At 45.7% G+C, this 26,447-nt stretch overlaps 1 protein-coding gene across 1 annotated transcript in view; it reads left to right on the top strand.

Moving 5' to 3' along the window:
- Positions 1–21,436, top strand: part of LOC126092663 (uncharacterized) — a 41,724-nt gene extending 20,288 nt beyond the window's left edge. The window contains exons 2-3 of the mRNA XM_049908385.1: positions 14,777–14,993; positions 21,411–21,436. Coding sequence (XP_049764342.1) covers positions 14,777–14,993; positions 21,411–21,436 — 243 coding nt within the window. The remainder of the gene's footprint in view (positions 1–14,776; positions 14,994–21,410) is intronic.
- Positions 21,437–26,447: the final 5,011 nt, after the last annotated feature.

The following is a 26,447-nucleotide window of genomic DNA, read 5'->3' as shown; positions in this document are numbered from 1 at the left end:
TGTAATTAACATTTTACATTGCAACAAACGGCACTGATTACGTATTTGTTTATATGTTAAGATGTGCTAACAAAACTAACGGGGTTCCATTTAAAAAAACGTAGGTTTGTGTTAAAAAACATACTTCTGTGTATTTTTGTATGGTTTGTATTAAACAATTACACTAGCCCCTCTCCTCACGTTCGGTCCGTGGAATCGGTTCGTCAGTATTTGATGTGGTTTACGAAATATATCCAGCGGTAACGTTAGGTGACTCACCCTGTATATGAGGAAGAACAGTCCAATGAAGTTTTGTGAGCTCCCGTCCCCTGTACAGACTTGTACGGGGCCTTGCGCGGCTGAGATGTCTAGTTATGCAGCGAGGTGTTTGATTATGATCAGTCGATCACCGTATGCATGTGTCCACATGCTGCGACAGGATGAAGTCACAACTTTGCGCGGCCAGTCGTTACGTGGGAGATCGAACAGGTTTGCGCGATCTTGTTGCGATGATGACGACAGATGCATCGCCCAACGACCCGGCTCGCTTTTGTTCACTGCCTCGTCTCCGCAGTCATTCGGCAAGGACCTATGAGTATCTCGATGCTCTCGTTCTCCGCGAAAAGAAACTCAATAACTGCTCTCTTCTTCGAACGCACCTCCGTTGCAGACGCCATTTTGAAGATTACGTATAGTGTCACCACCCATCGGAACTTCAAGAATCTCTATAGCACCTGAAGCTGGAAGATTCCATGATGCCCCACAACAAATTCCACATTTTTTAAACGAAACTGGCCGAGAAAAAAATGTGTTGCATTACTTACTAAACGTATGGTGTGACTGAGTCGTGCACGGATAGACAAATGGTCTCGCGATAAGCAGAAATCCGGGCTCGAGCCCCAGTCCGGCAAAAATTTTCATTGTCGTCATCCTTAGATGGCTGTCGAACTGACTTACGTGGGCTCCTGTGAAACGTTTGTTTCATGTCCTCCACTGCCTCTTCCGGAACACTACGGCGTACATTGCCAGGATGATTCAGATCACTTCCAGTTGCCAGAAACTTGTGACATGATTCTTTGTTTTCACACCAGGTGGCTCACATCCGTATAACCTGCAATAATTTCTTTGAACAGTTGTCAGCGATTTTGTTTCTGGAAATCACATTACTGCTTACGCGCTCTGTTGTGGAGTCGCCGTTTACACTTCATGCGACCATGCTGCACTCTGACGACTATAGTTGGCATATCTGATGCGGGAATATAAATTCTTTGAGATGATCTAGCATAGGCTTGTTCACCGATCTGCTTGGGTGAGCTGACTCGTGCTCACACCTCAACAATAAACAACCGGCCGGCTCACAGCGAGTAATGGTGAGGAAAGGGCGGGGAGGGGGAGGGGAGGAGGAATCGGAAGAAGGCAGCTTGGAACGAGATGCTATTGTCGGCGAGTCTATTCTACAGTCATTAATGTTTGTTCTGCGGGGTTGTACCGCTTCTTAGTGACCAGTTAATCACTTTCGTGGCAGATTTATTTCCTAAGATAGTTGCATTGACGAGATATGACAGTGGAACGAAACTTAACGTTTCTAGTAACTGAACTGATAAAATCAGAAACCCCTTATATCCAGTACCATAAATTTATCAGGAGAAACAAAAACATGACTGTCAGAAGGACCAATAACAAAAACTGGTTGCGAAAGATTCGACATTTTCTGCTACATGGTACGCCTATGTTACTCTAGACACAAAAACATTGCACATGCCAATTATAGGAACCGAAATATTAATATGTATAGCTATTGGACATGAGGGGTTTCTGCTCAAAAGTGTGGACATGAGGATTTCGACATCAAATAAAATGCAACAAATGGCGTTTAAGTGTGATTTAGTAATGTATCAATAACAAAACAAAAAAATGGTTCAAATGGCTCTGAGCACTATGGGACTTAACTTCTGAGGTCATCAGTCCCCTAGAACTTAGAACTACTTAAATCTAACTAACCTAAGGACATCACACACATCCATGCCCGAGGCAGGATTAAAACCTGCGACCGTAGCGGTCGCGCGTTCCAGACTGAAGCGCCTAGAACCGCTCAGCCACACCGGCCGGCAATAACAAAACAGATTACAATATGTGCTGCAATGTATATCATGGGCTTCGGACAAAACGTCCTTCCCCTTTGATTTGTGTATTTTCTATTTTTCCGTCTCGCTTCCTTTATATCACATTTACGTGTGCTGCGAATGCCTTTCTTTTTATTTCTTGGTTGTTCTAAATCACTCATATTAAAAACGCCTTAACAATACAGAAGTAATAGCTAAACAATTTAATAATGTAATATTACTTGCACTACAGTCATTCAATGTTTATGTATATTATTGATAGTCAGCTGTTTATTAGTCAGTACAACAACCTTAGGAAACAACGTAAACTACCAATGAAACCAACGAGAAACCAAAGAGAATGATATTGCCACTCATTAAATGTAGAAACGCCGTATGTAACTGGACACGAGGCGTTTCTGAACAAAATAGTAAAATTTACCATCTCATAACATTGAAATCACTAAGTAGACATGAGGCACTTCTGTCACAATCAATATCGCTACCTTCAAACATACATAATCACCCATTATGTTATTTTGCAAAAAATGTGGACATCAATGATTTCTCAGTTTATCTATTCAATTGATGAGGCGAAGAACGCACTCCAGCTGAGTACGAAACCTGATAATTTTTATGAACGGTGCAGCATTACGAAAAATGTCGTTTCTGGACGAAGTTCAAATTGACATCAATGTGTGACTATTTTATTCGCATTTTAAACATTAAAATACTGGATGTCAATGAAACCTATTAATTTTACTTTGCAGTAAAGCATTAGTGTCTGGTACCATTTTCTGAACACTGTTAATTGAAAAAACAAGTTTTGAAGTTGCAGTCTATAAATGAGCATCTGCGGGTAGATTTTGTTCTTTTGCAGCATGCTGCAAGAATTGCGCGTCTGTTAATCAGTACAACGAAAAAAAAAACAGCCAAAGTTGCAAATTACTTTACTTTACTCGATGACTAAATTCGGGCAGGGACCCATTTTTAAATCATCCAGGTAGTCAAAATGGTGTTTCAAAAATTCAAGAACCATGCCAAGATAAATATATACGTATTGTGAAGTGCGAATGAACATTTAGAGTACGTACAGGTAACTGTAAGCGCTGTAGCTGTTTATTTGCACTTATTAATACGTGAATATTTATCTTTACGTTGTTCTGTGAATAGATGGGTGGGTGGAGTAAGACAAGGATTGCTGCAATTGGAGGACAGAGACAGGCAGCAGAAGACAAAAGCAGATGGATAGCGGCCGTCTCGGCCTAGTTGCGTAATCTAACAAAGAGCACCTTTTTAGTGTGATAAAATACTGGAATGCTGTGATCCTGCAGACATTGAAGGAAGTAGTGTCCGAACCCTCGTACGAATAAAATGAAGGAATGCCCGTATTCATAGACTTTCAAAGAAACTATTAAATCACAACCGAATATTTAATGATCATAGCCCAGATGCGGTCAAAGTGATACCGGCAACGTTAAACAGTTATTTTTGTTTACGCATGTGGCATCCGCATTTCGCGATCTTCGCCGACGAAGGCTGCGTGTCATGCGCAAGACTTCGTTACACAAGGATACGTGATATTTGCCAAATTAAAACGGTGGGTAACTTTAGTATATGCCCGATCTACGCAGAACAAGGATGTTAGGTTAGGATTGTTGTTGTTGTTGTTGTTGTTGTTGTGTGGAAAATGAGTTCAACACAAGACGAAAGAACATTGTTATTAGAGTGCATCGAAATGTGTAAATCACTGGTGGCATTGTGGAATGCTAAGAATCATCAATCGCATAATTTGTTGCTAAGAAAATATAGGGAATGGCCATGAAGGAAAATGTTTTGGAGATATTTAAATTATGCCAATCTTCTATTAATCCATCTCCTCCTTCTGTCTCTCTATTAATCTCCTCTGTCCCGCCCTCTGTCCATTTGCGCCTTCCCCCCCCCCCTCTGTCAATCTTCTCCTCCCACCCCACCCCTGCCAGCCTGTCTGCTCCTCCCCACCACTGCCTGTCTGCTCCTTCCCCCCTCTGTCCATCTGCTCCTCCCCCCTCCCCTGCCAGCCTGTCTCCTCCTGCCCATCACTGCTTATCTGCTTCTTCCCCCCTCTGTCCATCTGTTCCCCCCTCCCCTGCCAGCCTGACTGCTCCTCCCCACCACTGCCTGTCTGCTCCTTCCCCCCTCTGTCCATCTGCTCCACCCTCCCTCCCCTGCCAGCCTGTCTGCTCCTCCCCACCACTGCCTGTCTGCTCCTTCCCCCCTCTGTCCATTTGCTCCTTCCCCCCTCTGTCCATTTGCTCCTTCCCCCCATCTGTCCATTTGCTCCTTCCCCCCCTCTGTCCATTTGCTCCTTCCCCCCCTCTGTCCATCTGCTCCTCCCCCTCCCCAGCCAGCCTGTCTGCTCCTCCCCACCACTGCCTGTCTGCTCCTTCCCCCCTCTGTCCATCTGTTCATCCTCCCCTCCCCTGCCAGCCTGTCTACTCCTCCCACCACTGCCTGTCTGCTCCTTCCCCCCTCTGTCCATCTGCTACTCCCCCCCTCCCCTGCCAGCCTGTCTGCTCCTCCCCACCACTGCTAGTCTGCTCCTTCCCCCCTCTGTCCATCTGCTCCTTCCCCCCCTCTGTCCATCTGCTCCTCCCCCCTCCCCTGCCAGCCTGTCTGCTCCTCCCCACCACTGCCTGTCTGTTCCTTCCCCCCTCTGTCCATCTGCTGCTTTCCTGTCTGTTCATCTGCTCCTCCCCCCCTTTGTATGTCTGCTCCCCCCTCTATCTCCTCCTCCTCCTCCTTCTCCTTCTCCTCCTCCTCCTCCACTCTGTCCATCTCCTCTTTCCCTCTCCCTCTCTTTCACTTTCTCTGTCTATCGCCTCCTCTCCCCTATCTCTGTCAATTTCTGCCTCCCCTACCTCTGCCTATCTCCTCCTTCCCCATCACTGTCTGTCTCTGTCCACTCCCTTTTCTCTTCACATTATCATGCTCATCCCAATGGGTGGTTGGAGGTTCTTACCCCTATAGTATTTCTTTCCAGATTGCAACTAACACAGTGGTCAAAATAAATGTTGCATATTGCTTTCTTGTCAATACTGGATACAATAGGAACAACTGATTTTGTTCGTTCAGTTAGTCATAAGAAAACAAAAATAGAGAAGATAAACACATTTCCAATTGATAAATACAGACAAACAGCAAAAACGAATCCTTACAAAAAGATTATAGTGGAAACACTAAAGTTTTCTCTTTGTCATCTTGCCTAACACTTTTTTTATGAACCAACTAGCCCTCTTCATAATTAGAGACACTTTTGAATGCACTTAGGCATATTCCTTAACAAGTTGGTCATATAAGCCTGTGGGATGTTGTCCCATTCTTCCACAGCGTCCTCTATGAGGCCCTGTAAGGTCTCAGGTTGGACAGAAAGACTGCTAATCGATCGTTTTAGCATGATCCATGCAGTCTCAATGCAGTTGACGTCGGGGGCATATGTAGGCTATTCCATGCAAGTGATTCTATGCGCGACTAGGAAGTTGTTTACAAGATCGTGATTAAGGGGATGGGCATTGTCGTACATCAACTTGAGTCCCACTACAAAACGTTGACCAAATGGAACAACAATGCATGCGAGGATGTCGTCCCGGTACTTCATCCCTGTCATCTTCCCATGTATTGGCACAATGTGTGATCTGCGACTATACATGACTCCACACCAAAAAATGACTGAACTAGCTTGATAAGGGTGGCGGCCTGCAACACAGGTACATTGTCAACGTTGTCTCGTTGCCTCCACACAAGAATCTCGTTGTGATCAGCGTGGAGGCTCAGAAAAGAGTGTTGTGTCCCACTACTTCCCAGTCCACAGAGTGCTTTCTAGACCCTTGCCAAACGAGGCCGACGCCGATTACAGGAGGAGTCTCGATAGGTATTCTGACACGTAATCCCTGCTCATGCAGTCTGCTTCGTATCGTTTGTGTTGATGTCTGCACTCCTCTATCTGTTTAGAACTGCTAACGTAGACTAGTAGCGTTGAGGGTTTCTGCTTCCGTTATTCGCAAATATCGGTCCTGAAAACCTGCGTTTTTCTTCTGCGGACACTTCTGTGAAGATCCTCTCCTAATCTCCGAACCATCCTGAAGCCATACAACACTCCTTATGATACACAAGTACAACAGTGTTTACGGGTTACACGGTGGCCATAGACTGCACATACAAAAATGGACTGTTTCCGCTAGAATTATACTGCAAACAAATCGATGTTTGACAACACAAAGTGTTTCTGGATCACAATGCATTCAACATTACATTTACGGCAACATGCGACATTTATTTTGACCACTGTATGTGATCAAATATGATTGAAATCGTTCCAAGGGTTTGAGATGAGCTTTTTACCTCTGACTTTGCCCGCATACGCACATGCCAGATATACAACGTATGTCATACGTAGACCACCTGTTTGTCTATCTACGCTGAAGTTTAAGAGGCGTGTCAGCAAGAATCAACACACAAAGAATTGTGATACGGAAGTACTGAGGAAGGAAGAGATACGCTTTAAGTTCTCTAAGACTATAGATATTGCGATAAGGAATAGCTCGGTAGGCAGTTCAGTTGAAGATGAATGGACATCTCTAAAAAGGGAAACTTCACAATTTTGAACGTGGCTGTTACTCAGCAAACGTATACTATTTTCAACATAGCCAACCGGTTGCTCATAAAAGATAGGTACTTTGACTTAGGTTTGGACACCTACTACGGGTGCTGAAATCTAGATGATGATGTTTGGTTTGTGGGGCGCTCAATTTTGTGGTTATCAACACCCGTACAAATTTACAATCTTTACTCAGTCCAATCTCACCATTTTCATGAATGATGATGAAATGATGAGGACATTACAAACACCCAGTCCTCGAACGGAGAAAATCCCCAACCCGGCCGGGAATCGAACCCGGGACCCCATGATCCAAAGGCAGCAACACCCAAACGTACCGCTCATCTGCAAAAGATTGGCTGTTTAATCCTATGTTTGAAAAAGGGAAATCACGGAAGTTTGAAAGAATAACGTAGGTACAAAGAAGGTATTATATAAATTGAAGAAGTAGAGGGGAGAAAGGAAAGGGAAGGGATTATTGAATCAGCTGCATCAGTACTTAGTGCGGCATCAGTAGCGACGAGTGAAAATGAGTGCCGGGCCGGACCGGGATTCAAACCCGGGATCTCCTGCTCCGAATCCCCGTCCAGCACACATTTTCACTCGTCGCTGCTGATACCGCACAAAGTTCTGATGCAGCTGATATCAATAATCCCTTTCCTTTCCTTTCCTTTCTCTCCCCTCCTCCCTCAATTTACATTATATGTTCCATAGCTGTGGCTTCCGCGTGATGTCTGTTCTTTCGGACTTTCATATAACAAAGTAGGTAACTACATAGAAACCAAGGGTAATATAAGAAATCAGTTGATTGATGAAAGAAGGAAGTACAAAAACGATCAGGGAAATTTTGGAATGTAATAATATAAGTCGCTTAGGAATGAAAGAAATAGAAAGTGTAGGGAAGCTAAGGCGAAATGGTTACACTGAAAATGTGAAGAAATTGAAAAAGAAACTGTTGTCGGAACGACTGACTCAACATACAGAAAAGCCAAACAACCTTCGGTGAAATTAAAAGCAACAGCGGTAACATTATGAGTGAAATGGGAATTCCACTGTTAAATGCCGATGGGAGGGTGCATCGAAGGCCTCTGTGAGGAGGAAGACTTGCCTGATGACATGATAAACGAAGAAACGGGAGTCGATATAGAAGAGATAGGGGGTTCAGTATTAAAATCGGAATTTAAAAGATCTTTGGCAGTCTTGAAATCAAATAAGGCAGAAGGGTCAAATAACATCCCATCAGCATTTCTAAAACCACCGGAAGAAGTGGCAACAAAACGACTATTGACGTTGGTGCGCAGAATCTGAGTCCGCCGCTCGTGGTCTCGCGGTAGCGTTCTCGCTTCCCGAGCACGGGGTCCCGGGTTCGATTCCCGGCGGGGTCAGGGATTTTCACCTGCCTCGAGATGACTGGGTGTTTGTGCTGTCCTCATCATTTCATCATCATCCAGGAAAGTGGCGAAATTGGACTGAGCAAGGTTGAGAAATTGTACAGGCGCTGATAACCACGCAGTTGAGCGCCCCACAAACCAAACATCATCATCATCAGCAGCAGAATCTGAGTCTGGCGGTATACCATGTGGCTTTCAGAAAATATCATCCACACAGTTCCGAAGACTGCAGGGCTGACATGTGCGAGAATTATCACGCAATAAGATTGTTAAGATGCTGAAAAGAGACATATGTAGAAGATTGGGAAAAAAAGTTGATGACGTGTTAGACGACGATCAGATTGCTTTAAGAAAGGTAAAGGCACCAGAAACGCAGTTTTGACGTTGCGCTTGATAATGGAAGCAAGACTAAATATAAATCAAGACAAATTAATAAGATTTACCCAGCGGAAAAATGCAATCGACAATGTAAAATGGTGCAAGATGTACGAAATTCTGAAAAAAACACGCGTAAGACATTGGGGAAGTCGGGTAATATGCAGTATGTACAAGAGCCAAGAGGGAACAATAACGTCCCCCTTTACATTATCGGCCGGCCAACGGCCTTGCCGCAGTGGTAACACCGATTCTCGTCAGATCAGCGCTGGCGGGCTGGGCTAGCACTTGGATGGGTGACCATCCGGTCTGCCGAGCGCTGTTGGCAAGCGGGGTGCACTACACTCAGCCCTTGTGAGGCTAACTGAGGAGCTACTTGATTGAAAAGCAGCGGCTCCGTAAACTGGCATACGGCAGGAGAGCGGTGTGCTGACCACATGCCCCTCCATATCAGCATGCAGTGACGCCTATGAGCTGAAGATGACACGGCGGCCTGTCAGTACTGTTGGGCATTTATGGGCTGTTCGACAGCAGTTAACATTACCGGCTTTCGTGAAAATATGTTTGACCCTGTTCTGACAAGGCTGTCGTTTCCAAAGGAAAACGTAACACCGATTACTGAGGGATAGGTCTGTTACAAGTTATCTCTGAGGACAAGTTGTTCCGTTTACTCTACTTTCAAATAAATGTTGGTCAATTATCAAGAATTGTATCATCATTCACGTATAGTTCCAACGAAAAGGATTAGCACAGGATTGTAGATACAAAACAATTAACTTTACTAATGCTTTTAGAATAAATGAAAAAACGTTCGCCAGCCAGTTTGGACACTGTCTAATCACTAAGTAATTAAAATTGAGAGCAGTATGAGCAAGTAATAATTTGAATACGCCCGGCAACAGATGGCTACACACATGTTTGTAGTAACAAAACACGGCACGAAATGATAATGAGAAAAAAGTTCAGACATTACTACACTCGTTACTAAACACAATGAAATGAATTTGGAATAAATAAATCTCACACTGACTGACTGTTATGCTACTGCCTACTGTTATGGTAAATAGTTGCGTAAGCTCACAGTAGCGTTTAGTCATTTTTGCTAACTTGGGAACTGGTAATGAAACATGAAAAAAAACTTAAATCGTCTTTAGGATTAGTTACCTTTTAAATAAAATCTGTAGTTTGAAGTGCCAGGAATTAATTTACTTTCAGATAACTGAATTTACTTTTGATCTTCAAGAATAACTGTTCCTCTAAACAATATTTATCTCAACAATGAAGTTACTGAACTGCGTTAAAAATAACTTTACTTCTGCTTTCAAAATTATTTTTGCTTTTCAAATAAACTACACTCGGAGTGTTCTAGTAACAGGTATGAACATGGTCCTCTTGGTAATAATGACTTGTGCGACAATTATTAGGTTAATGTTTCTAACTTTTGCACACATTATTATTAAAACGAAAAGTTTACCCATATCACTGGGTACTGCCGTTACAATACTTAAAAAAAAGCGTGAATTAAGTGGAACAGTCTTACTGTCGTTCGATGTTGAATAGATGAAGCCGTACTGGTCGTCGACAATGAAGCAGTAGTTCCAGACAAAATTTGCGAGCACATATTTAGTTAGCAATGACCACTGGCGGACCAAAATTGTATCACTGTATAGCACATAGTTCAGGAGGAACAAGGTCATGAACATTGTGCTGCGTGAAAATTAAACTCTTGGGCTAAATTTACTAGACGCTTGAGTCATCAGTCTTCTGTCTGATCTTGTGGGACACGCCATGAGTTCCTGTGCACCTTGATGTGAATGGAGCTGCCTTTTCATGTGCCCACGCTCATCAATTGTTATCATGCCGCCAATTAAAACTTCTTCTCACAATGACTTAGCACGCAACTCGTGCGTCCGATCACGTGAGTCCACACACAGCCAAGTGCCTGTGCAGCGCGCACCTTCTGACGTCATTCCACTCGCGTCTAGGTACGCCGCTGAAAAGTGCGTTTTTTACTCTTTGATGCATATCCGTAACATTTCCCAAATCAGTATTAATCCAGTGTAAATTTCAGTTATTTACATTATGCTTACACAGATCAGTAAACATTCTTTACACATACAAATGTCTTTCGACGTTTGCAAGAAAACCGAAATACAATATTTATAGCATATAGAGGAAAAAAATTTTATATACGTACATCTGCATTTGAGCGTTACAAGACCAAGAACGAAGTACTCGGATTGAAAAGGGTATAACACAGGGATGTAGTCTTTGACCAGTCAATCTATACATTGAAGAATCAATGATGGAAATAAAAAAAGTTGAGGATTTGAATTACTCGGAGCTAGGTGGTGCGTGGAAGCACACTGGTGTATTTCGCCTTTTTTCTTTAATGGAAACATTCCACGTTACTTTTTATGACACGGTAATTCTTTCATTGACGTTGTTCTTGGAATTAGATTCGTATCTTTATCAGACACAACAGGCAATGCACATAAGCCATAACATCTGGGAACAGATTCTAAACAAGACTCAACCGCGCAGAGCCGTAACCACAACCACATTTCAACAGAGACTGCTACACATGGCCTCAACAATAATTTTCAAAGAAGTTACAGCATGAATGTAATGCCGAAACTGGTAGCACATAAGAAGTTCATTAAAAAAATTTCTACAATACATGCGGGTGTTAGTAAATTATTGCATCAAGAAATCCATGCCAACCGTTGTCCCATGGTCCATAATGGATCAAAGAAGATCGAATGAGTGTGTCCGCACGTTCCATCATTTTTGTGCGGCTGGCCGGGAGGCGGGAGATCGGACAGTTTGCGCGACCTAGTTGCGACCGTGAGACACCTCGCCCAACACTCACCACGCTCTTGTTCTCGGCCAGGTCTCCGTAGACATTCTGCAAGCTCCTATGAATATCTACGATGCTCTGTTTTCCGCGAAAGGAAACTCAGTGACAACTGCCTGCTTGGAGCACATCTGCATTACAGACGCCATTTTGAAGGCGACGTATGGCGCTGCTACCTACGATAACTTCACGAAGCAATAGTGGCTGAAGCGGGAATATTCCGCAGTTTTCAACAACAAATTCCGCATGTTTTTAACCGAAACTCTCCGAGAAAAAAAGATGCATTACTTAGAGAATTCACCTCGTAAAAATGTCTGGATGGCTAGCTTTTTTGGGATGCACATATTTTTGCTTAACAAGCATACCGAATATTTTCATAACTATCCGATAGGATAAAAAAAAAATAGAAATATTACAACAAAAGCCAGCCTCTCCGGCAAAATCTCAGATTCTCGCAAATACTGAACAAAAATGGTACCGAATGATTCCTAACAGTGAGACCGTAATCTACAGAATTAATTTCGAAAACAGAAAATCACCCCTGCGTTGATATATTCTCCAACAAGATAATTTCTTAAATTACCGCTATTAAATCCGAAAAAAAAGAAATGGAAACCTAATCATGTGTTTTTCTCCTATCTACATATATACTCCGCTAGCCACCAAGCGGTGTGTGGCGGAGGGCACAATTCGCGCCAAAGACATATCCCCCCCCCCCCCCCCCTCACGTGTTCCACACGCGGATCGCGCGAGGGAAAAACGACTGTCTAAACGCCTCAGTACGAGCTCTTATTTCCCTTATCTTTGAGTGATGATCATTACGCGATTTGAAAGTTGGTGGTAATAATATATGCTCTACATCCTCGGCGAAGATTGGATTTCGGAGTTTAGTGAGCAGCCCCTTCCGTTTATCGCGTCGTCTATCTGCAAGTGTTTCCCACTTCAAACTTTCTATGAGATTTGTAACGCTCTCGCGATGGCTAAGTGTACCAGTCACGAATCTTGCCGCTCTTCTTTGGACCTTCTCAATCTCTTGAATCAGACCCAACTGGTAAGGGTCCCATACAGACGAACAGTACTCTAAGACTGGACGAACTAACGTATTGTAAGCTATTTCCTTTGTTGGACTGCATCGCTTCAGGATTCCACCAATAAACCGCAATCTATAGTTCGCGTTACCCGTTACTTTTGGAATCTGATCATTCCATTTGAGATCATTTCGAACAGTCACACCCAGATACTTCACTGATGTTACCGCTTCCAAAGACTGATCATTTATTTTGTACTCATACATTAATCGGGATTTTCGCCTTGTTATACGCAGTAGGTTGCATTTACTAATATTGAGAGATAACTGCCAGTCATTACACCACGCATTTTTTCTGCAAATCCTCATTGATTTGTTCACAACTTTCGTGTGATACTACTTTCCTATAGACTACAGCATCATCGGTAAACAGTCTCAGGCCGCTGTCGGTACCATCAACCAGATCGTTTATGTAAGTCGTAAAAAGCAGCGGACCTATTACGCTGCCCTGGGGCACACCTGAAGTTACTCTTGTTTCTGTTGAAGTTACCCCGTTCAGGACGACATACTGCTCCCTGTCTGTTAGAAAACTTTCTACCCAACCGCATATGTCACTGGATAGACCGTAAGCGCGCACTTTTTGTGGCAAGCGACAGTGCGGAACTGAGTCGAACGCCTTTCGAAAGTCGAGAAATATGACAGCAACCTGGGAGCCGGTATCTAGAGCCTGCTGTATATCATGCACAAAGAGGGCCAGCTGTGTCTCACATGACCGCTGTTTCCTAAAACCGTGCTGGTTTCTGCAGATGAGCTCCTCAGAGTCTAGAAAGGTCATTATGTCTGAACACAGAATATGTTCCATGATTCTACAACAAATCTATGTCAGTGAATTTGGCCGGTAATTATGTGCATCCGATTTTCTGCCCTTTTTATAGATTGCTATGACCTGGGCCTTCTTCCAGTCCCGTGGAACTTTCCGCCGTTCCAATGATCTCTGACAGATGACGGATAAGAATGGTGCCATATTTGTAGCATAGTCAACAGAAAATCTTACGGGGATAACGTCTGGGCCAGATGCCTTTCTGGCGTCTAAGGATGGCGCATGGTGCAGGGAATGGCAATTGAATCTCAATGTAGACAAGTGTAATGTGCTGCGAATACACAGAAAGATAGATCCTTTATCCTTTAGCTACAAAATAGCAGGTCAGCAACTGGAAGCAGTTAATACCATAACATATCTGGGAGTACGCATTAGGAGTGATTTAAAATGGAATGATCATATAATGTTGATCGTCGGTAAAGCAGATGCCAGACTGAGATTCAATGGAAGAATCCTAAGGAAATGCAATCCGAAAACAAAGGAAGTAGGTTACAGTACACTTGTTCGCCCACTGCTTGAGTACTGCTCAGCAGTGTGGGATCCGTACCAGATAGGATTGATAGAATATTTAGAGAAGATCCAACGGAGAGCAGCGCGCTTCGTTACAGGATCATTTAGTAATCGCGAAAGCGTTACGGAGATGATAGATAAACTCCAGTGGAAGACTCTGCAGGAGAGACGCTCAGTAGCTCGGTACGGGTTTTTGTCAAAGTTTCGAGAACATACCTTCACCGAAGAGTCAAGCAGTATATTGCTCCCTCCTACGTATATCTCGCGAAGAGACCATGAGGATAAAATCAGAGAGATTAGAGTCCACACAGAGGCATACCGACAATCCTTCTTTCCACGAACAATACGAGACTGGAATAGAAGGGAGAACCGATAGAGGTACTCAAGGTACCCTCCGCCACACACCGTCAGGTGGCTTGCGGAGTATGGATGTAGATGTAGATGTAGATGTAGATCTTAACTGTTTTACAATCCCAGATACACTAAACACTATGTCAGCCACCCTTTCGTTTGTGCGATAATTGAAAGGGGGAATGGTGCTGCAGTCCTCTATCGTAAACGAGTTTTTGAAAGCTAGGTTTAGAATTTCGGCCTTCTGTTTACCATCATCAGTTGCATTACCCGTACTGTCAGCAAGAGAAGGTATTGGATTATTTGTATCGTTCATAGATTTTACGTACGACCAAAATTTTTTGGGGTTATTTTTAGAATCTGCAGATAAATCATTGCTTTCAAATTCGTTAAAAGAGTCTCACATTGTCCTTCTGACAGCTGCTTTCATTTCGCATAATTTGTCAGCGGGGCAGTGACTACGTTTAAAATGACTGTGCAAAATTCTCTGCTTTCTCAGCAATTTCCCAATATGTTACGTTGTACCAAGTTGGATCCTTTCCCTCCCCTATACTTTTGCTGTTATACGCACTGCAAGCAAAATTTCGTTACTTGTTATTCTTTGTGGTGTGGTGGTTTTAGTAGCTAACAGTGTATCAGCCAGCTGATGAAGGCGTTGTGTGCTGCAGAGCCCGTCGCCGGTGATGTGTCCGTCGCCGGAGTACCTGTACGCGTTCCCGCCGCCGCCGCCTCCGGGCTACGACATGATGGGCTACGTGCCGCTGGAGCCCCCGGGGCCCCCGGAGGACCCGGCGGCGCAGACCGCAGCCATCATCGCCAGCCAGTCGCAGGACTACGTCGACGAGAAGCTCGCAGAGTACCAGGCCACCATACAGCAGCTGCAAGGTCGGTCTCTGTGCGGTTTTCCTACATCATATTTATGCCAACGCAGGCTCACCCACCAGTATGACTCTCAAGGAGACCACACGACCGTGGGATTTTACTTTTTTTTTATAGTACACTACTGCCCATTAAAATTGCTACACCAAGAAGAAATGCAGATGATAAACGGGTATTCATTGGACAAATATATTATACTAGAACTGACATGTGATTACATTTTCACCCAGTTTGGGTGCATAGATCCTGAGAAATCACTACCCAGAACAACCACCTCTGGCCGTAATAACGGCCTTGATACGCCTGGGCATTGAATCAGAGCTTGTATGGCGTGTACAGGTACAGCTACCCATGCAGCTTCGACACGATACCACAGTTCATCAACAGTAGTGACTGGCGTATTGTGACGAGCCAGTTGCTCGGCCACCATTGACCAGCCTTTTTCAGTTGGATCTGGAGAATGTGCTGGCCAGGGCAGCAGTCAAAAATTTTCTGTATCCAGAAAGGCCCATACAGGACCTGCAACATGCGATCGTGCATTGTCCTGCTGAAATGTAGGGTTTCGCCGGGATCGAAGGAAAGGTAGTGCCACAGTTCGTAACACATCTGAAATGTAACGTCCACTGTGCCGTCAGTGCGAACAAGTGGTGACCGAGACGTGTAACCAATGGCACCCCATGCCATCATGCCGGGTGATACGCCAGTATGGCGATGACGAATACAAGCTTCCAATGTGCGTTCACCGCGATGTCGTCGAACACGGATGCGACCATCATGATGCTGTAAACAGATCCTGGATTCATCCGAAAAAATGACGTTTTGCCATTCGTTCTCCCAGTTCGTCGATGAGTACACCATCGCAAGCGCTCCTGTCTGTGATGCAGCGTCAAGGGTAACCGCAGCCATGGTCTCCGAGCTGATAGTCCATGCTGCTGCAAACGTCGTCGAACTGTTCGTGCAGATGGTTATTGTCTTGCAAACCTCCTCATCTGTTGACTCGGGGATCGAGACGTGGCTGCATTATCCGTTAGAGCCATGCGGATAACATGCCTGTCATCTCGACTGTTAGTGATACGAGGCCGTTGGGATCCAGCACGGCGTTCCGTATTACCCTCCTGAACCCACCGATTCCATATTCTGCTAACAGTCATTGGATCTCGACCAACGCGAGCAGCAATGTCGCGATACGATAAAACGCAATCGCGATAGGCTACAATCCGACCTTTATTAAAGTCAGAAACGTGATGGTACGCACTTCCCCTTCTTCCACGAGGCATCACAACAACGTTTCACCAGGCAATGCCGGTCAACTGCTGTTTGTGTATGAGAAATCGGTTGGAAACTTTCCTCATGACAGCACGTTGTAGGTGCCGCCACCGGCGCCAACCTTGTGTGAATGCTCTGAAAAGCTAATCATTTGCATATCACAGCTTCTTCTTCCTGTCGGTCTGTAGCACGTCATCTTCGTGGTGTAGCAGTTTTTAATGGCCAGTACTGTAGATGAAGTTCAAAACCCAAATATCAATCTCGAGAAAATATAAAGTTTTCCATGTGCCTTTAATTCGCTAGAGTTAGGACGACTTCTTGTTGGTGGGACAGATTGCTCTGTGCTGAGATGTTCGCCTTCCACGAGGACACTCTAGGTTCATTTCTCGAGCGATGCAACTTTATAAACTAAGCATGTTCTAAGAGTGTGTCTGTGAACTATAAAATGTATACAAATGAAAGAAAATCGGGGGCGCTTGAGGCTGGTAATTGCAGGATACGTCATTAAATTATAAAATTCATCAAATACATGATAATTAACTCACATCGATTTTTTAAATGCATTTCTTCTTACTTCTAATTATACAGGGTAGAGCAGAGGAAACGCATATTTTTCACTATTGAATGACTGGGACACGGTTTGATAAAAATAATAAAAACAAGCATTAAGTGATGGATTTTTAATGCAGTTTTGAAATATACGCACTTTAATTAGGTTCGAAAAATAATGTCTTGGAGATGACGTCCTTCCTTCTGGATACAAATTTGAATCCTCTCCAGAAAGTTACGCATGACTTTGTCCAACATTTCATTCGGCACGGCTTCAATATCCTGACGAATGGAATTCTTCAGGTCATCGATTGTGCGAGGCTTATTCATGTAGACTTTTGAATTTAAATATCCCCACAAAAAGAAGTCGCATATCGACAAATCGGGTGAGCGAGAGGGGCCAGTAAACATCACCATACATCGAAATAACATGACTTGGGAACATTTGTCGAACCACTTCCATGGATGCTCTCGCCGTGTGAGCTGTAGCACTGTCCTGCTGAAACCATATTTCTCTCATGTTCACTTGACGCCTTTCGTTTTCGAATTGGTCTTGAGGATAGGAAATGAATAACTGAATAAAAAATACAGGGTGTCATTTAAAAAAGTCGTACCGCTGTTCATATCTTTGAAAAAAAAAGCAAAGCTACAACGAAGGCAATCATGCTGATTGATGTCCCTCTGACGGCTAAAGAACGTTTGCATGAAACATTTTGCAATTTGCGTCTGGACCAACAGTTATTTAGGGTGGTCAGGATAAATGGGACACTCTGTATGTATTTACGCGATTCGTGCCCGTGGCTTCTTTCTCCTAATATACTCAAAATCTAACGTCTCGATCATACTTAATCACTGGATTAGATAATGTTTAACTTTATGAAGTACCTAATACGTGCGTGTTGGGAGGGGGGGCGGTTGGAGGCAGGGGGTCGGCCAAGGCGTCAAAAATGATACTGCAGAAGCAAGAAATTACGGCAGTCTCGCTATGGTGTGTACATGTTACTTCAGCACTTGCGAAATATTGTTTCAGTATTTGCGCTGGTTTTCGCACGTAGAATTTGGTGCTTCCTGTGGATCGATAGCAACCTCAGAGAAAAGGTGGAATATTTTCGACTTGAGAAATGGAGCTGATATTAAAGAAATTATGTTTTGTTATGTTGGCACAGGCGACTCATTTTTGTTTGCACCGTCTTTTACAGTAATGGTGACATACATACACTCCTGGAAATTGAAATAAGAACACCGTGAATTCATTGTCCCAGGAAGGGGAAACTTTATTGACACATTCCTGGGGTCAGATACATCACATGATCACACTGACAGAACCACAGGCACATAGACACAGGCAACAGAGCATGCACAATGTCGGCACTAGTACAGTGTATATCCACCTTTCGCAGCAATGCAGGCTGCTATTCTCCCATGGAGACGATCGTAGAGATGCTGGATGTAGTCCTGTGGAACGGCTTGCCATGCCATTTCCACCTGGCGCCTCAGTTGGACCAGCGTTCGTGCTGGACGTGCAGACCGCGTGAGACGACGCTTCATCCAGTCCCAAACATGCTCAATGGGGGACAGATCCGGAGATCTTGCTGGCCAGGGAAGTTGACTTAAACCTTCTAGAGCACGTTGGGTGGCACGGGATACATGCGGACGTGCATTGTCCTGTTGGAACAGCAAGTTCCCTTGCCGGTCTAGGAATGGTAGAACGATGGGTTCGATGACGGTTTGGATGTACCATGCACTATTCAGTGTCCCCTCGACGATCACCAGTGGTGTACGGCCAGTGTAGGAGATCGCTCCCCACACCATGATGCCGGGTGTTGGCCCTGTGTGCCTCGGTCGTATGCAGTCTTGATTGTGGCGCTCATCTGCACGGCGCCAAACACGCATACGACCATCATTGGCACCAAGGCAGAAGCGACTCTCATCGCTGAAGACGACACGTCTCCATTCGTCCCTCCATTCACGCCTGTCGCGACACCACTGGAGGCGGGCTGCACGATGTTGGGGCGTGAGCGGAAGACTGCCTAACGGTGTGCGGGAACGTAGCCCAGCTTCATGGAGACGGTTGCGAATGGTCCTCGCCGATACCCCAGGAGCAACAGTGTCCCTAATTTGCTGGGAAGTGGCGGTGCGGTCCCCTACGGCACTGCGTAGGATCCTACGGTCTTGGCGTGCATCCGTGCGTCGCTGCGGTCCGGTCCCAGGTCGACGGGCACGTGCACCTTCCGCCGACCACTGGCGACAACATCGATGTACGGTGGAGACCTCACGCCCCACGTGTTGAGCAATTCGGCGGTACGTCCACCCGGCCTCCCGCATGCCCACTATACGCCCTCGCTCAAAGTCCGTCAACTGCACATACGGTTCACGTCCACGCTGTCGCGGCATGCTACCAGTGTTAAAGACTGCGATGGAGCTCCGTATGCCACGGCAAACTGGCTGACACTGACGGCGGCGGTGCACAAATGCTGCGCAGCTAGCGCCATTCGACGGCCAACACCGCGGTTCCTGGTGTGTCCGCTGTGCCGTGCGTGTGATCATTGCTTGTACAGCCCTCTCGCAGTGTCCGGAGCAAGTATGGTGGGTCTGACACACCGGTGTCAATGAGTTCTTTTTTCCATTTCCAGTAGTGTATTTAGCCGGCCGCGGTGGTCTAGTGGTTCTAGGCGCGCAGTCCGGAACCGCGCGACTGCTACGGTCGCAGGTTCGAATCCTGCCTCGGGCATGGATGTGTGTGATGTCCTTAGGTTAGTTAGGTTTAAGTAGTTCTAAGTTCTAGGGGACTGATAACCACAGATGTTTAGTTCCATAGTGCTCAGAGCCATTTGAGCCAGGAGTGTATTTAGTTAAAAGCGATATATTAAATGTCGAATTCCATGTCTTGGACACCTTATTACCAAAGAAAACTCACCTAAGAATGGAGAAAGTTGTAAGACGACTCCGAGCAAATTTTCCACATTTCAAAAATAAGTTTGACAATTAACAGACATTACAAAAAAATGGTTCAAATGACTCTGAGCGCTTTGGGACGTAACATCTCAGGTCATCAGTCCCCTAGAACTTAGAACTACTTAAACCTAACTAACCTAAGGACATCACACACATCCATGCCCGAAGCAGGATTCGAACTTGCGACCGTAGCGGTCGCGCGGTTCTAGACTGAAGCGCCTAGAACCGCTCGGCCACCAGCGGCCGGCAACAGACATTACACACACACACTATTTTACAGAATTTCTCTATACGAGCTATAATTTATATGAAACTACAATTACAAAATGTGAAGTAAAAGACAACTATTTTACCTTTTTTTCATATATAATGACTAACAGTCGCTGATTCTCCACCATTAAATTGCTAATTTAAACCTCTGATTTCGCTCCACTATTTTCACATATGTTGCTATCTACGAGGTGAGACAACGTGTGGTTAAGCATCTCGACACAGTGAGTTTCGCGGTGCATGTTTTGAGCGCGCACCAGCGGCGGAAGAGTTAAAACAGAGTCCACAGATGGGGACGGTCGCGAATATTCGGTCCCAGTCGATCCGAGGAAGCAGTCGAGTGGTAGCTGAGTAAAGAATTGAATTTTACTGCGACGTGTCAGACAAAGAGGAACAATAATAATAACAGTGGTAGACAGTAATTCGCAAGTAGGGAACGTAGTCCTAGATTGAAGCACTAGGTGAAGTTTCTTTCGAATCTCGGGGCATAATTTTGTTACTCTAATTCAGTAATCAGCTGGAACAGAGGGCATAATAGATTAATGGTGATATTGTACTGAAATGTGTTTAATAAACTCCATACAGCCGATAATCACATAATGGTAACAAATAAACAATCAGTAATCGACAAGGAGTGGAATAATTATAAAGAAAGTGAGCAAGGAGAGTGCTCATAGATGGTTGACAAAATGAAATATTTTTCGAAACAAAAGTACATACAAGAGGGGAATTCGATTTCTGAAAATTACTTCGGAAGTGTTTTAAGTTATGCACTTTTTAAAACAAACGTGTACTCTAGATTAGTTACGTAAACCTGCTTCAATGTTTAACCTTCAAACAACGAAAGCTGATGGAAGTAAATATACTATCTGCACATTTTTCCACTTAAAATTTTCAGCACCCCCCCAAAATTGCTGCTTTCCTTCAAATTCTCTGTAAGTGCAGTGTGTTAAGACACCATGAGAAACGACTGTGGGTCGGTGATCTGTTGCGTAACGAAGGAATCTTCCTCCGGAGTGACACATTTGGTGCGGACACCAAGTTTAGAGCGTGAGCGACGAAAATACAGCGTCATCTGAACAGCTTTATTGTCCCCGTTGGCGGGATTTATGCGTTGCTCCCAATCGCCCCAATTACCGCGAGATTCCGGTACCGGGAATAGAGGATAGCTGCCTCTCCGTCGTTTATAACGCTTCCGTCGTGCAGGTCGGAATATAGGTCGCCTTTCGTCATAGAAGGTTTGATACGCAGCCAAGATTCGTAACGCTCCCGCTTCGCAATGAAGCAAGCAGACAAAATTAGCGCAGGAATCCAATTATTTGTCAACGGCTAAGGCGGTCCACGTTGTCAGGCCGTGATTGATGTACGTGTGACCTGTTGCAGAACCATCTCAACTGTTAGCCCTTTAAATGACACTGGAAAAAGTGTCACATATTACAGGAGATAGTATTTCTCAAAACTAGAAATAAAGATCCTGTCCGGAAACCAGTACCTGTTGAGAAAGGAACGGGTCTGTCCAGTCATTTCCATCTATTATATCATCATCATCATAATCATCATCATCATCATCATCACCATCAGCATTCAGCCTTCAGTCTGGAGCATAGTCCCCCTTATAAAATTCCTCCATGATCCCCTATTCAGTGCTAACATTGGTGCCTCCTCTGATGTTAAGCCTATTACTTCAAAATCATTCTTAATCGAATCCAGGTACTTTCTCCTCGGTCTGCCCCGACTCCTCCTACCCTCTCCTGCTGAATCCATGAGTCTCTTGGGTAACCTTGCTTCTCCCATGCGTGTAACATGACCCCACCATCTAAGCCTGTTCGCCCTGACTGCTACATCTATAGAGTTCATTCCCAGTTTTTCTTTGATTTCCTCATTGTGGACACCCTCCTGCCATTGTTCCCATCTACTAGTACCTGCAATCATCCTAGCTACTTTCATATCCGTAACCTCAACCTTGTTGATAAGGTAACCTGAATCCACCCAGCTTTCGCTCACATACAACAAAGTTGGTCGAAAGATTGAACGGTGCACAGATAACTTAGTCTTGGTACTGACTTCCTTCTTGCAGAACAGAGTAGATCGTAGCTGAGCACTCAATGCATTAGCTTTGCTACACCTCGCTTCCAGTTCTTTCACTATGTTGCCATCCTGTGAGAATATGCATCCTAAGTACTTGAAACCGTCCACCTGTTCTAACTTTGTTCCTCCTATTTGGCACTCAATCCGTTTATATCTCTTTCCCACTGACATTACTTTCGTTTTGGAGATGCTAATCTTTATACCATAGCCCTTACATTTCTGATCTTGCTCTGAAATATTTCTTTGCAAACTTTCAATCGAATCTGCCATCACAACTAAGTAATCTGCATATTTTGTGTTCACATATCTTAATCTCACCCAACCAGTCTATTGTTTTCAACATATGATCCATAAATAATATGAACAACAGTGGAGACAGGTTGCAGCCTTGTCTATTACATAGAAGCAGAAGTTATACGCAGCCTTTGATTCGTTTACCGCGCATCTCCTAACACATCCTTCAGCCCTCCTTTGCAGTGAAATAAGCAATCAATCAAATACAACAAGTTCAATTCGGATCATGTGAAATGCATTGGTCACACGGTCCTATGACGCCTGCGTGTTGTCGATCGATTGGGCATATACCAGTGCCAGAAACTCCACCGATTCAGATCCTGTGAACAGAAAGGTCATGCTACCAGGACCTCTGCGACCGATTCATGGTCCATGAAACGTTGCTGTGAGGTACCCTCGTACGATCCATAGGAAATGGATTAATGCCCCATCAAGTCGTTGACTTTTTGCAAAGGTGGGGTTCTCAAACATCGCTAGTAATTCATCGCATAGAAATCGGTGATACACAGTACCGTTAATCTGTTTGGTAAAGAGTATCGTCTCACTGCCATCGACGACTGCTGCCCATACATTCATTCTGAAGCGATCCTGACGGTTTACCTCCACTATTACTCGAGGATTTGCATCCGCCTGTATGCTCGTATTGTGGTAATTTACGAGGGGGCGTTCAATAAGTAGAGATGGTTCAAATGGCTCTGACCACTATGGGACTTAACTTCTGATGTCATCAGTTCCCTAGAACTTAGAACTACTGAAACCTAGCTAACCTAAGGACATCACACACATCCATGCCCGAGGCAGGATTCGAACCTGCGACCGTAGCGGTCGCGCGGTTCCTGACTGTAGCGCCTAGAACCGCTCGGCCATCCCAGCCGGCTGTTCAATAAATAATGTAACACATTTGAGCCGTGCGCGGCCCGTATTCGTGCCACTTATTGTTGGTCATCTTTTACGGTACTGCCGCCTCGTTTTCTTATTCCATTTACTGGCGTCACTAACTTCTGCCTTACTTGGCCGTGAGTGGCAGCAGCAGCGCTTATCGATAAGTGCACTGTCTCGGGAGCGGCCATAGTATTTACGGGTCGTCGTGTATCTGGAAGTCAGTTGGAGACGGACCAGTTGTGCAGTCGGGCACGGAGCAGCGTTGGGGACGGAGCGCCGGTGAGGTGCGGTCAGACAGTACTCGCCGACCGCTGGGGACACACATGTACTGTCCGACGGAAGGAGACTGGAGCGGGAACGACCGTTGGTTGGTCGTACGGTCGGTTGTCTCATCGGCCTACGTGTATTTGGTCTTTTGACCGATTCCGTGTGTGAGGCAGTCGGTCGGTTGGGGCAGAGCAGCGAGCAAGTCTCTGTGGCGCGTAACAGGCCGCAGCCGCTGGCGGTGTGCACGCGCCGTTGGAGTTGTGGGGCGCTTCTTGTGAGGGTTACGAAGTTCGTCGCCCACCGATCCTGGACACTAAAGTTGAGTGCTCACTTAACCTACTGTCAAGCCTCAATTGCTATCACATCTCTTCGTTTGATGCTCGTTGTCGCGTTCTGGGAGATCCCCGCGAGCAACAATGTGTATGCATTGTAGTCAGCTAGAACTACAGCCGTCTTCCTGTGTCGTGTTTACCTTAATTCATTCCTTCATTAATGAAGTGTACCAGCAGTATCTTCCGCCTTGTGGCCGTTGACATTCCGGTGACTTGCCCTAGTCGTTGACATTCGGGAGGACGACGGTTCAATCCCGCGTCCGGCCAATCTGATTTAGGTTTTCCGTGATTTCCCTAAATCGCTCCAGGCAAATGCCGGGGTGGTTCCTTTGAAAGGGCACGGCCGACTTCCTTCCCCGTCCTTACCTAATCCGATGAGACCGATGACCTCGCTGTCTGGTCTCCTTCCCCAAAGAACCCGACCCAACTAGTCGTTGACATAGTTTTTGGCAATGTATTTTCCTCGGCGTGTTGATGCTGTCCAGCACGGCGTGTAGCTCGACAGCTGAGGTGTTGTTGGTAGCTTTGGGCGTTTATTTTGACTTGGCTAGATTGGGCACCAGTATCCAGAACGTTGTGCTGTTGACATATTGTTGTCGTTCTGCTGGTCGCGTGGAGCAGAACTGGTCCTTTTTTTTTCCCCTTAAGAAGTGAAACCTCCAGAAGAACTCCTGTACCTCAGTTGTATGCAGTATAGGCCTTGTGCCTTGGATTTTGGATGTGACCTTCAGCCGATCTAAATTAAATGAAAGGAGGTCTTTCGTTAAAACCTTGAGAGTTTGTGATTCTTGCTTGTGTTCAAAAATGGTTCAAATGGCTCAGAACACTATGGGACTTAACTAATGAGATCATCAGTCCACTAGAACGTAGAACTACTTAAACTTAACTAACCTAAGGACATCACATACGCCCATGCCCGAGGCAGGATTCGAACCTGCGACTGTAGCGGTCGGGCGGTTCCAGACTGTACCGCCTAGAACCGCACGGCCACACCGGCCGGCCTTGCTTGTGTGGTTGTGTGTTTTAACATACACTCCTGGAAATTGAAATAAGAACACCGTGAATTCATTGTCCCAGGAAGGGGAAACTTTATTGACACATTCCTGGGGTCAGATACATCACATGATCACACTGACAGAACCACAGGCACATAGACACAGGCAACAGAGCATGCACAATGTCGGCACTAGTACAGTGTATATCCACCTTTCGCAGCAATGCAGGCTGCTATTCTCCCATGGAGACGATCGTAGAGATGCTGGATGTAGTCCTGTGGAACGGCTTGCCATGCCATTTCCATCTGGCGCCTCAGTTGGACCAGCGTTCGTGCTGGACGTGCAGACCGCGTGAGACGACGCTTCATCCAGTCCCAAACATGCTCAATGGGGGACAGATCCGGAGATCTTGCTGGCCAGGGTAGTTGACTTAAACCTTCTAGAGCACGTTGGGTGGCACGGGATACATGCGGACGTGCATTGTCCTGTTGGAACAGCAAGTTCCTTTGCCGGTCTAGGAATGGTAGAACGATGGGTTCGATGACGGTTTGGATGTACTGTGCACTATTCAGTGTCCCCTCGACGATCACCAGTGGTGTACGGCCAGTGTAGGAGATCGCTCCCCACACCATGATGCCGGGTGTTTCTCCCTGTGTGCCTCGGTCGTATGCAGTCCTGATTGTGGCGCTCACCTGCACGGCGCCAAACACGCATACGACCATCATTGGCACCAAGGCAGAAGCGACTCTCATCGCTGAAGACGACACGTCTCCATTCGTCCCTCCATTCACGCCTGTCGCGACACCACTGGAGGCGGGCTGCACGATGTTGGGGCGTGAGCGGAAGACGGCCTAACGGCGTGCGGGACCGTAGCCCAGCTTCATGGAGACGGTTGCGAATGGTCCTCGCCGATACCCCAGGAGCAACAGTGTCCCTAATTTGCTGGGAAGTGGCGGTGCGGTCCCCTACGGCACTGCGTAGGATCCTACGGTCTTGGCGTGCATCCGTGCGTCGCTGCGGTCCGGTCCCAGGTCGACGGGCACGTGCACCTTCCGCCGACCACTGGCGACAACATCGATGTACTGTGGAGACCTCACGCCCCACGTGTTGAGCAATTCGGCGGTACGTCCACCCGGCCTCCCGCATGCCCACTATACGCCCTCGCTCAAAGTCCGTCAACTGCACATACGGTTCACGTCCACGCTGTCGCGGCATGCTACCAGTGTTAAAGACTGCGATGGAGCTCCGTATGCCACGGCAAACTGGCTGACACTGACGGCGGCGGTGCACAAATGCTGCGCAGCTAGCGCCATTCGACGGCCAACACCGCGGTTCCTGGTGTGTCCGCTGTGCCGTGCGTGTGATCATTGCTTGTACAGCCCTCTCGCAGTGTCCGGAGCAAGTATGGTGGGTCTGACACACCGGTGTCAATGTGTTCTTTTTTCCATTTCCAGTGGTGTATAAAGTTTAGATGTTGAGTGCAACTGACAGTAACTTATTTTGGCCCCTTTCCACAAACATAACAGCATCCGCTCTGTCCTGCCAGCCCACGAATTTCAACA

Source organism: Schistocerca cancellata, chromosome 7 (assembly GCF_023864275.1).
Source record: "Schistocerca cancellata isolate TAMUIC-IGC-003103 chromosome 7, iqSchCanc2.1, whole genome shotgun sequence".
Taxonomy (NCBI): domain Eukaryota; kingdom Metazoa; phylum Arthropoda; class Insecta; order Orthoptera; family Acrididae; genus Schistocerca; species Schistocerca cancellata.
Note: the sequence above shows the minus strand (reverse complement) of the source record. Positions and strands in the feature narration are given on the sequence as shown.